The 12,951-nt window shown below is 42.6% G+C and overlaps 1 protein-coding gene across 3 annotated transcripts in view; it reads left to right on the forward strand.

Annotated features, from left to right (window-relative positions):
- grin2a (glutamate ionotropic receptor NMDA type subunit 2A) overlaps positions 1 to 12,951 on the forward strand; it is a 266,902-nt gene that overhangs the window by 125,830 nt on the left and 128,121 nt on the right. For all 3 annotated transcript variants that reach the window (XM_033040431.1, XM_033040432.1, XM_033040433.1), the window contains exon 5: positions 11,970 to 12,084. In XM_033040431.1, the coding sequence (XP_032896322.1) occupies positions 11,970 to 12,084 (115 nt within the window). The remainder of the gene's footprint in view (positions 1 to 11,969; positions 12,085 to 12,951) is intronic.

Here is a 12,951-nt window from a genome sequence, read left to right on the forward strand (position 1 = left end):
TCCAGAGCCTTTGTTAACCACTCTGAATCTATTGATTTGGAGGGCGTCCATTTAGAACAACTGTCAGGGCATCTCAATACACTTCCAATCGGCAAATGCCCACTGAATTACTCATTTATCACGAGGGCACAAAGATAGGTCTGGATCTTTGGAAATGTTACGTTTATTGACTTGGGGAAAGTCTTTAGGATAGTGCGAGTCCTCAGAGGACACGGGTATCCAATGAAGAGGGGCGTTTCAAATCTGTTCTTTGCTAGACTAATGGTGATATCTATCATTAATGATTCCACTATTTCAATTTCCTTTGGAAATGTTTCATTGAAAACAGAACAGAGAACTGTACAATGAAGGAACAGGCCCCTCAGCCCACAATGCTGTGCTTAAAATAATGTTAAGTTAAAGTAATCTCCTCTGCCTGCACGTGATCCATATTCCTCCATTCCTTTCACATCCATATGCCTACGCAGAAGCTTCTTAAATGGCACTATCGTAACTTCCTCCACACCATGCCTAGTGGTGCATTTGAGGTACCCACCAATCTGTATTAAAAAAACCTGCCCCACATATCTTCTTTAAACTTTGCCCCATTCACCTTTAAGCTAGGCCCTCTAGTCTTTGACATTTCTACCCTGGGAAAAATGTTCTGACCATGTGATTCACAAAAATATCTATGCCTCCATTCTACTATTAAATTTGTCATTTATGTTTGTAAACATGTTCCGCAAAGGACATAAAAAACTGGAGTAACTCAGCGGGACAGGCAGCATCTCTGGGGAGAAGGCATGGGTGATGTTTCGGGTCGAGACCCTTCTTCAGACTGGTTAGGGATAAGGGAAACAAGAGGTATAGACGATGATGTAGAGAGATAAAGAACAATGAATGAAAGATATGCAAAAAAGTAACCAGGCCATTGTTAGCTCTTTGTTGAGTGAAAATGAGAAGCTAGAGTGACTCGGATGGGGATGGGATAGAGAGAGAGGGAATGCCGGGGCTACCTGAACTGAGATAGATCAATATTCATACCACTCTGCCGTAAGCTGCCCAAGCAAAATTTGAGATGCTGTTCCTCCAATTTACGTTTAGCCTGACTCTGACAATGGAGGAGACCGAGGACCGAAAGGTCTGTGTGGGAATGGGAAGGAGAATTTAAGTGTTTAACAACTGGGAGATCAGGTCGTTTCAGGTGGACTGAGCGAAATGACACTTATCTTTCATTTAGTCACATTACACTGGATGTGGGAGGGACTAGCTCTGGTCTCTATTACTTCCCACTTCCAACAAGCTGCTATTCAGTTCCCCTAATTTCCCATCATGTGACAACACTAACAATATATCTGACATCTTTCTTGTGAAAGATCTTTCGGACGTTGGATGATGTTAAAGGTGTTCATTAAATGCAAGTTGTTGTATGTTTCTACAATACATCAGTTATTTTCCAGGCTAAACAAAATTGCTGCCCATTGACTGTATTTTTGGAGGTTTGATATACCTTTGGCTTGCTCTCAGCAGTTTGTTCTTGCCTCTGCCAGGACCTATAAACGTTCTCAATAATTAAGTTTCAACCTGCTGCATAATTTATCAGTCTCTGTGGGCTTTAACACTAACCTAATGTACTAAGTGCCCTTCAGTATTTTTGACACGTACATTTTCTTATTGTACAAATCTGCAGGACATGTGTGCCAAGCAAGTGTCAAGTTCATAGCATGCTGCAAATGGATTTATGTGTCCTATGCAATTACAAGGGCCCCATGTGGAACTGGGTGGTTATCATAATGCTGGTATCCCTCGAAGCTAAGTATATATGCCTCTCCTTTTTACAACGCAGACTTGCAGAGAACTGAAATACTTTATCCATTCTTCTTGAAATGAAAGTATTGGCGGTTTCCTCGTTGGCTGCAACAGGCTGGCTCCTCAATTTGCTCGTGAGGCATCTGGAAGGAAGTGCTCTGTTCGACAACAGTGCATCACTCCATAATGATATAGTGCTGGGCAAGTATTAGGACATAACCCATGAAGTAGGAAATTCTGACCTAGGATCTTGGTGGCTGAATCATAAGCTGTCAGTGATAGTGACTTTTCCCAGCATGAATAACAACTTTTCATAGCATGTGATGTCCCGCCCACACCTCCTGCCAACTATTCCATTTCTCCTTCAACTCTCAATATTTGTGACCTTGGCTCTCCTTTGTCTTTGGTCATCTGTATCCGTTTCCTGCAACTCCTCACAAGATCATGTTCATAAGTTATAGACTTATAGGAGCAGAATTAGGCCATTCGGCCCATCAAGTCTACTCTGCCATTCAATCATGGCTAATCTGTCTTTCCCTCTCAATTACATTTTTCTCCTGCCTTCTCCCCATAACCCCTGACACTCGTACTAATCAAGAATCTGTCAAACGTGCCTTAAAACTATCCATTGACAGCCTCCACAGCATTCGGTGGCAATGAATTCCACAGAATCACACCCTCTGACACGATAAATTCATCTCCCACATCCCTCCCATTGTCTCCGCAGCTCAATTTTGATTTTTGTCTACCTCTCCTTCCTACCAGAACTGAATGCTTTCAAGGCAGTGAAGCATGGAATGAGGGAAGCTAGCGGAAAGTAGAATAGTTAGAATAATCCAGTCAAGACATAACAAAGAAGAGGATAAGGTTCCCACTAGCAGTTCAGCAGGGCAGGGGCATAAATAGACAATCTAATTGATGGCAGGAATATATGATCAAACTCACTTCACAGACAGATGCAATGCAAAGGTTCACAGTGGGATCAAACCTACGGCTAACACAGGAGGACATCTTGTGATGGGAATGAAAGCAGCCATTTTGGGGTTTCCAATAATTCATTAAAATAGAGATTTACAATTTTACTTCACATGATGACACTGAAGAAACAAAATTATGCTGTTAATGTGTAATCAGGCATCTAACGGGAGAGTAAGAGACTCCCAGTAAAATGGTGTAAACAACAATCATTTATGCATTTCCCAACGGATGTTCTTATCAGAGTTACAACGAGAGACTGACAAACATTTGCCAAATTCACGATACAATAAGATAATCTGTTTAACTGAAGACAAGTAACTGTTAAAGATTCCGTGGGAATACTTGAAGTAAAGCAAATGAGTTCTTTAGATATTCCATTTAATAATTATCTTTTAGCAGTACAGTTGAACATTATTGAATCAATTGTCTCATTACTATTTATGAGGTCTCTTGTTACAGTAAGTCCAAATTGGTTATTGTAATTCCCTTTTTTTTAAACAGTAACTTGAAATTTTTTGAAATAAAAACAAACATGCAGTTCAGGCAGCATCTGTGCCGAGAGAATGGAGCCACTGGTTTAGACGAGGCCAATACAATACAACATTAACATTTTCTCTGCACAGATGCTGCCTGACCAGTTGAGTATTTTCCAGCATTTTCAGTTTTCTTTTAGATTTCAAACATCAATAGTTTTTTTCTGACTTTTTGATTATTTCTTTAAATAATTAAATTGGCTACAAAGCGCATTTGGATATCCAGAGTGTGCAAAAGGAGCAAGGAAAATATTGGGAAGTACATAGTCCATGTATTCTCTTGGGAATGCTAAGAGAAAGCCAAAGTACTCTTTGATTCTTCCTCTGAGTTCTGTTAACAACTCATTAAATTCTGATCTCCAATTCCCCTTGTTGTTGACACTTCTGAAAGAATTTCTTACTGCTTTGTTTTTGTCTGCAGTTTCAGCAGATATGCATCATTAATATTTTTAAATATATATATTCATGTTTCTGTATCCATCCTGATGAACTCTTCAACCATCTCCGAACAGGAATTAGTCACTTCCAGCTACAATCCCTCCAATTTTATTTAGTTTCATTTTAGTTTAGAGAAACAGGCCCTTCGGCCCACCGAGTCTGTACCGACCAGCAATCCGCACACACTGGCAACTGTCTCCCGGGCATTCAGGACATTCTCCACAGGTGGTGCCTGCGGAAGGCACACAGCATCATCAAGGACCACAGCCACCCAGCACGCAGACTGTTCTCATTGTTACCGTCAGGCAGGCGATACAGGAGCATGGCTACACGTACCACCAGACTTAAGAACAGTTTTTATCATCATGCCATCAGGCTTCTGAACTCATTAACACATTATATATGTTGATTATTTTATTTATTATTGTCTTTTACCTACCAATGTCACTTTTATCTTATCTTTTTTAAATCTTAATTTTAATCTTGTAATATTATTGCTAAGGTGACCCGTTGTCTTGTCATTTCATTGCACCGTTGACCCTGTGTTAACCTACATATTACAAATAAAAATCTGAACTGAACTTACACTAACCTACACACAAGAGGGACAATTTACAATTATACCTAGCCAATTGGCCTACAAACCTGTACGTCTTTGGAGTGTGGGAGGAAAACGTAGATCCTGGAGAAAACCCACGCATGTCTCATGGAGAACATACAAACTCCGTACAAACAACACCCGTAGTCAGGATTGAACCTGGTCCCTGGCGCTGTTGAGCAGCAACCCGACCTCTGCGCACCATGCTGCCTTCTCCACTATCTCTCAGTATTTCTGACCGTGGTTCTAAATTGTCTTTGGTCAGATGTATCCTCTTCCTGAGCAGTATCCTCGCTCATGCCCTTTTGACCATGTCACTTCCCCTCAATGTGTAGGAAGAAACTGCAGACGCTGGTTTAAACCTAAGATAGTCTGAAGAAGGGTCTCGACCCAAAACGTCACCCCTTCCTTCTCTCCAGAGATGCTGCCTGGCTCGCTGAGTTACTCCAGCACTTTGTGTCTATCTTAGATTATCAATATGTCACTCTATCTCCTCTTCCTGGTGGTACTATCTTTGAACCTATTATCTGCCTATTCAATTGGTCATCTTTGAACGTTTATACTGCACTGGTAAATATTAATATTAAATCTGTATTTACGCTGCAGATTCTGTATTATTTTTTTAAAGCTGTCACTTTTACTTTACTGGGTGCAGCAGCATCTATGGAGCGAAGGAAATAAGCGACGTTTCGGGCCGAAACCCTTCTTCAGACTTGTAATTCTTCCTTCGCTCCATAGATGCTGCTGCACCCGCTGAGTTTCCCCAGCAATTTTGTGTACCTTCGATATTCCAGCATCTGCAGTTCCTTTTTGAACACTTTTACTTTACTGTTTGATAGCATCTTCCCATAAATTTTCTTACACTCATCTAATTTTCCCTTGGAAAATATTACTTCCAAAATTCAACAAAAAAAATGTGTCTAATAACAGATATTATTAACCTGTTTTGGAAAAAGTACCATTTGCAGGAAGTATTGAGAATGATGAAATATTATACTTTTTCTTTCCCCCTCGGACACTGCCTGGTGAGCTGAGTATTTTCATAATTTTCTGCTTATATTTCTGAATCCAGTTCTACAGTGGTAACAATTAGAGAAAAGATGTTTCTAGTTTATAAATCTAGGAATGTCTAATGATAATAAGTTACCCTTTTCGAACGTGTCCTGTTATTATCTTCTTTCAACGTTTATTGATCGTTTCAATGTGTGAAAGAATTGAACTCATTCTGAAACCAGAGTAATACATCCTAATAAAGTATATTATATAGATAAGAAGGGTCTGAAGAAGGGTCTCGACCCGAAACGTCACTTATTCCTTCGCTCCATAGATGCTGCCTCACCCGCTGAGTTTCTCCAGCATTTTTGACTACCTTCTTATATAGATGAGAGTTAGTTTTGGTTAGTTTTCATCTATATATAGCATGACAGTAATCAAACCAGAATTTAAACAGTCATATATATTCCTTCATGGACAAATAACTACAGATGAAACAAGCCAGGGCTTTCAATAAACTAAAGGAAGTCTTAGATCAAAGGAGAAGCCTCACAAAATTGCCAACAGATAACAGTAACCAGTGGACAGGGAACCATTTGAGAATACAGATAAGGGGGACTAAAACATTGATGAAGAGCAGACAAGGAAAATATGAGGTAGACACAAAATGGTGCAGTAACACAGTGGGACAGGCAGCATCTCTGGAGAAAAGGAATGGGTGACATTTTGGGTTGCGACCCTTCTTCAGACCCGTCTTGACCTGAAACGTCAGCCATTCCTTCTCTCCAGAGTTGTGGCCTGTCCCGCTGAGTTATTCCCAGCATTTTGTGTCTATCTTCATTTTAAACCAGCATCTGCAGTTCCATCCGACACAAGTACAATATGGGAGCAGGCAAGCAAAATATTTGGTTTGTAATACCTTCTACAGACATGTCGATAGGAAAAGATTAGCTATTGTTAATGTGGACCCCTTGCATACTGAGAGAGAGTGGAATATCTGTTGGGATACAAGGAAAAGACAGGATAGTAAGACAAATATTCAAGAAAGAAGGCACAGTAAATCACCTGGAAATAATAGAGAACTACATAGTCTGGAGGAAATGAGCAATTAAAAGCAAATAGCAGTAATAAAAAACGCAGTCGCAAAATTAATTGGCAATAAATCCCCAGAACGTGAAGACCTGATTTTGCTGGGTCCTAAAGCTCCCCTGCTCACTTCCAGGCGGGAAGCGGCGATGCTGCCGGTTCATGCAGCTTCCACGGCAGCTCGCCATTGATTCTCCTGGGACCTACTTCTTCCCTGGGGCTGCTACTAGCCCGGGGCTCAACACCAATGGGTACCTCTACCCTTCCTCTAACGCTAATCATGCTACTTCCTCTCCTCTCCACTCCTACACCACCCCGCACATTTCCCACTCCTCTGAGCCCCCCTCCTCCCCCCAGGTATCTCCCCTGAGCCCACAGCTCCACCCTCGGCACTCTTCAGACCCTATGCCTGACTCCAGCCCAAAACACTGCCATGTTTTCCGTCTGAACAGTATGTCCTTACCTTTGCCCAATCTGCAACGTGTTCCGTGTCCACCATGACGTTGGGCTCTTCTTCCATTCCCTCTGACTTTATTTCTCTGTGTAAAGAACTTGCACCGTACATCCCTTTAAACTTTGCCCATATTGCCTTAGAACTATGTCCTCTCGTTTTTGATTTTTTTCATCTTGAGATGGTAAACATAATGTGATGTATACTTCTATCAGGTCTCCCTGCAACCTCTGGCATTCTAGAGAAAATAATCCAAGTCTGTCCAACCTTTCCCTGTAGCCTATATCCCCAAATCCAGGCATCATTCTCATAAACTTCCTTTGACCCTTTCCAAAGCCTCCACATCCTTTCTGCAATGGGATGACAAGAATTACACGCAATACAGCAAATGTGGCCTAACCAAAACCCGATAAAACTGCATCATGACAATCTAACTCTTATACTCAATTGCCCGATCCATTCTGTTTGTAGTTTGTTTGTTTGTTTGTTTGTTTTTTGCACAAAGTCCGCGAGCATTGCCACTTTTCATTTCACTGCACATCTCGTATGTGTATGTGACGAATAAACTTGACTTGACTTGAAGACAAGCATACCTTATGCCTTCTTTACCACTCTATCTACAGGTGTTGTCGCTTTTATAGAGTTATGGATTTGGACGGCGAGATTCAATGTTTATCAATGCTGTTAAGGGTCATGCCATTAATTGTATATTTTCCTCTTACATTCAACCTTCCAAAGTTCCAAACCTCACACATGCTCGGATTAAACTCCATGTGTCCCTATCTACCTGTGACACCATGTTTATGGAATATGCACTTGTAGTCCTGGATCCCTCTGTTTTACACCATTCCCAGGCCTGACAGTTCACTGTGAAATGACTGCCCTGGGTTTTACTTTACAAAATGCAGCACTTCATACTTACCTGAATTAAACTCAATTCATCTGGTCACTTGGCCAGCTGATTAAGATCCCTCTGTAATTCTTGATAACCAAATCCTCCTGTAATTCCTGATAACCATTCCTCGTTATAGTACTTGATAATGTACGTTTCCTAATATTGCAACAATAAATGCATTTCAATTGCATTTCACTGATCTTAAAACAGTTGAAAACCATTGAACTTACTGCATTAATACAAGTTCATTCATCTTATTGAAGTATCTAATATTCTGTAAGGACTTTCACGGTGGTGCAGCGGTAGAGTTGCTGCCTTACAGCGCTTACAGTGCCAGAGACTCAGGTTCGATCCTGGCTGCTTGTCTGTACGGAGTTTGTACGTTCTCCCCGTGATCTGCGTGGGTTTTCTCCGAGAATTTAGGCCTCCCCCACACTCCAAAGACGTACAAGTCTGTAGATTAAATGGCTTGGTGTAAATGTAAAAATTGTCCCTAGTGTAGAATCGTGTTAAAGTGCGGGGATCGCTGGTCAGCGTGAACTCAGTGGGTTGAAGAACCTGTTTCCGTGCTGCATCTCCAAAAAAACTAAACAAACTTGACGATGTATGGTGGATGATGAGATGTTGCCACAAACTAGGTGGTATTACCACATACCTCGACTCCATCCTACCCCCCTGGTCAAATCCCACCCTACCTTTGTCCAAGTCACCTCACATGCTCTTTGTCGACTCCAGGACTTCCGTTTTACAGGCCCCCATTCCCTCATCTTCACCATGGATATTCAGTCACTCTACACCTCCATCCCCCATCAGGAGGGACTTAAAGCATTCCGTTTCTTCCTCGACCGCAGAACTAACCAATCCCCCTCTACAAATACTCTCCTCCGCCTAGCGGAGCTGGTCCTCACCCTCAACAACTTTTCCTTTGACTCCTCCCTTTTGCTCCAAATCCAAGGTGTAGCTATGGGCACTCGCATGGGGCCCAGCTATGCCTGCCTCTTTGTAGGGTATGTTGAACAATTCTTGTTCGAGGCTTAGCATGGCCCTATCCCCAAACTCCATCTCCGCTACATTGACGACTGCATTGGTGCTACCTCCTGCACCCATGCAGAACTCATTGACTTCAACTATTTCACCACAAACTTCTATCTGGCACTGAAATCCACCTGGACCATTTCCGAGATCTCCCTACCATTTCTAGACCTCACTATCTCCATCACAGGTAACAGACTACTGAGCGACATCTACTACAAACCCACTGACTCCCATGGCTATCTGGACTACACTTCTTCCCACCCTGTTTCCTGTAAGGACTCCATCCCCTACTCCCAATTCCTCCGTCTATGCCACATTTGCACCCAGGATGGGGTGTTCCAAACCAGGGCATTGGAGATGTCCTCATTCTTCAGGGAACAGGGGTTCCCCTCCTCGACTATAGATGAGGCTCTCACCAGGGTCTCTATATCCTGTAGCTCCGCTCTCACTCCCCATCCCCCCACTCGTAACAAGGACAGAGTCCCCCTTGTCCTCACCTTCCACCCCACCAGCCGTCACATACAACAAATAATCCTCCGACATTTTCGCCACCTCCAACGGGATCCCACCACTGGCCACATCTTCCCAACTCCTCCCCTTTCAGCTTTCTGCAGAGACCGCTCCCTCCATAACTCCCTGGTCAATTCGCCCTTTCCCACCCAAACCACCCCCTCCCCCGGTACTTTCCCTTGCTCCACTTGTCGCTTTACCTCCCCCTTCGACTCCATCCAAGGACCCAAGCAGTCTTCCCAGGTGAGGCAGAGGTTCACCTGCACCTCCTCCAACCTCATCTTTAGCATCCGCTGCTCTAGGTGTCAACTGTTCTACATTGGTGAGACCAAGAGCAGGCTTGGCGATCGCTTCCCCCAACACCTCCACTCAGTTCGCATTAACCAACCTGATCTCCCGGCCCAGGACTTCAATCCCCCTCCCATTCTGAATCCGATCTTTCTGTCCTGAGCCTCCTCCTTGGTCAGAGTGAGTCCCACCGCAAATTGGATGAGCAGCACCTCATATTTCGCTTGAGCAGGTTACACACCAGCGGCATGAACATTGACCTCCAATTTCAGGTAGTCCTTGCTTTCTCCCTCCTTCCGCTACCCTTCCCAGCTCTCCCACAGCTCACTGTCTTCGCCTCTTCCTTTCTTCTTCCCGCTCCCCCACCCCACATCAGTCTGAAGAAGGGTCTCGACCCGAAACGTCACCTATTCCTTCGCTCCATAGATGCTGCCTCACCCGCTGAGTTTCTCCAGCATTTTTGTCCACCTGGTATCACCTCAGGATAAGGGTGACACTCCGAGTGATGCAAATCTTCAGAAATTTTCAATCGCCGTGAGTGATAGAATTGGCAGTCTGAGGGTTCGGGGGAATGGGTGGGGGGTGAAGTTGAGGTAGAAGAATATCCATCTTAACCGAGGCTATCCAATAAATAAAGAATGTGAAGAACAAGAATAAAGTATTTGCATGGCTGATGAAATCCAGCATGGCTGATGAAATGACCGTTTCCATCACGTCAAGAGGGGTAGTGAGGGGAGAGGGGTTATGGAGGGAGGGAGTGACTGTGGGTAGGGGAAAAGAGAGGGAGGGGGAGGTGAGGGAGGGGGAAGTGAGGGAGGGAGTGGGGGAGGGGAGAAGAGGGGAAAGAAGAGGGAGGTTGATCAGGAGGGGGAGGAGTGCTGGGGGATGAGGGGGAATGGAGGAGGATAGGGGTAGGAAGAGGGATGGCGATGCACACTTGGGGAGGGTTGCCATGACTCGCATCACAACGGGGATATCTGGCTTCACAACGGGAACCTGTCAGTCGCGCCTGCGTTGTTGGGGGCTGTGGGTGAGTGGTGGAATATTGCTTTTCGGGGACCAGCCCTCCCATGTGACAGGGACCCAACGGGTCTGACTTGGTCTAGTCATTTATAAAGGGGAATGATAATATTGCCTCGTCTTTTCATGTAAACCCATTTGGTTTTAACAGGGGGCTGTCATATGAAACAGTGATTTATAATATTACCCAAATCACAAATATAACAAACAATCCAATCCATGAAACTTGCAAGTATGATAATACAAATCCTCAAAGCTTCTGGCAGAGAGAAGAACATGTTCAAGTTGGCTGTTTCCACAAATGTGTTACATCTATAAGCTGTTTGAACAAACATATCTGAGAATTGCAGGTGCAGTTCAGAACATCCTTATCAAATGAATCCTTTTCATTACAAATTCATGCCGGCGCAGTCTTTTGTTTTCAGAAAGAACCATACATCATTTTTCACTGCAAACTTTATCTGAAGCTCACGTGAAAACAATTTGCCATTTGAATGGGTTTATCGTAATTAGCTTGGATTCTCCAAAGAATTCACACATTTGTATGTTTATCTTCTTTGTTGTAGGATATTTTAATTTCCTGCACTATGAAATCCAACAGTCTAAAATTACTTAATTGCTTTAATATTGCAGACAAAAGAATACAAATCATTTGTTGTAAACTTATAATTAATGTTTGATAATGCAATGAACCCCTGCAATAAAAATGACTGCTTGTATAAAAACAATACCAGTTTTCACCATGAATAAAAAATAATAAAACTGTCAAGTCTGTATAATTATTTATGCATGAGTTTGCAAGTAAACCCTTCATATAACTAATATGTAGGTACTAATAACATCATGTGTTATAATTTATTACCATGTGTTAAATTATGCACTCCAAATGAATCCTGCTTTATGATCCCAGCAATTATCTCAGGCTTGTGCTCGGAGACTTCCTGTTGGTGATGAAATTGTGAACTTAGAGGTGGAGCATCTCATTATCACAAGTTGGTTATACTTTATTTAAAGTTTGGATGAAGCATTAGTTAATGCAAAGGTCACTGATAATTATTTTACCATTTGCTACTTATATGTAGCCACATTGTTGCATCATTAGGAAAACAATCTATTAACCTGTAGAGTGTAGTTCAAATGTTAAATTCTCGACTAGTAGGTTTAGAAGGATATTGACTAAATGCAAGCAGTTGGGACCAGTGTAGATGGGCATGTTGGTCGGCGTGGGCACGTTGAGCCGAAGGGCCTGCTTCCACGCCGTATGACTCTATGACTGCACGGGTAGTTCAGATACATTAGCATATATTATTCAAAGCGTTTTAACATAACATCAACTGTTCTCCATTCATTCCTCAGGTTCATGATGAATGTATCCTGGAATGGCCGAGATCTCTCCTTCACTCGGGATGGATACCAGTCTAACCCAAAGCTAGTGGTGATAGTACTGAACAAAGAACGGACATGGGAAAAGGTCAGTTTGGCATTTTGTTCCTTTCTGTTTTGGGAGACAAAGTACCCTGTTTCTGCTTCAGGAATACTCAGTTAAAGCATCCACTTATTTCCATCTTTTTTCATGTAACCAGTGATTCCTTTAAAGATTTGTCACCTTCCCCTTGCAAACAATGATCTGTTCTAGATTTTCCTTGAGCTTCGGCCCCTTTGATGTCTCGTTTTCACCCCTTACCCTTCCATATCTCTGTGTCTCCCTCTCCCCTGACTCTCAGTCCGAAGAAGGGTCTCGACCCGAAATGGCAGCCATCCCTTCTATCCAGAGATGCTGCCTGTCCCGCTGAGTTACTCCAGCATTTTGTTTCTATCCCTTTAAAGATGAACCCTTTTTTAATGGTTTATCTGAATGGGCACGTTCTAGAGCACTGATTGAGTTTCTCCCCAAATGCTACGATTAACACTCAATGGCAGGACTAATTGAAGATTCATCTTCATATTTCCTTCTCTCTTTGTTACTGCCAGTGTGCTCTCATGCACCATTCTCTACATGCTCAAGTGGCAGGAACAATAGCTCTTTGACTATGATACAATAAAAGCACTTACATCTTCAATATTGGCACGCTAAATGAGCACAATTGCCTGTTCCAGTCGCACTGTAGCCTGAGATTAAATATCTTAAATATTTCACTAAACACATTGCATCAGTTTTCTTTCTTCAAATGAAGAGACTGGAATAATTGTTTGATAGGAAGTATATTATTATACAATAATGGAATATGATAATGTCTCTCAGTTTTCAGAAGTAAAATCTGCTACATCGTTGGACTTTTTTTGACTACTCTGTCCATTGTAATGTATGTGTGCTCAATCGGTTCTTAATCTCTAGTGA

Source organism: Amblyraja radiata, chromosome 22 (assembly GCF_010909765.2).
Source record: "Amblyraja radiata isolate CabotCenter1 chromosome 22, sAmbRad1.1.pri, whole genome shotgun sequence".
Lineage (NCBI taxonomy): Eukaryota > Metazoa > Chordata > Chondrichthyes > Rajiformes > Rajidae > Amblyraja > Amblyraja radiata.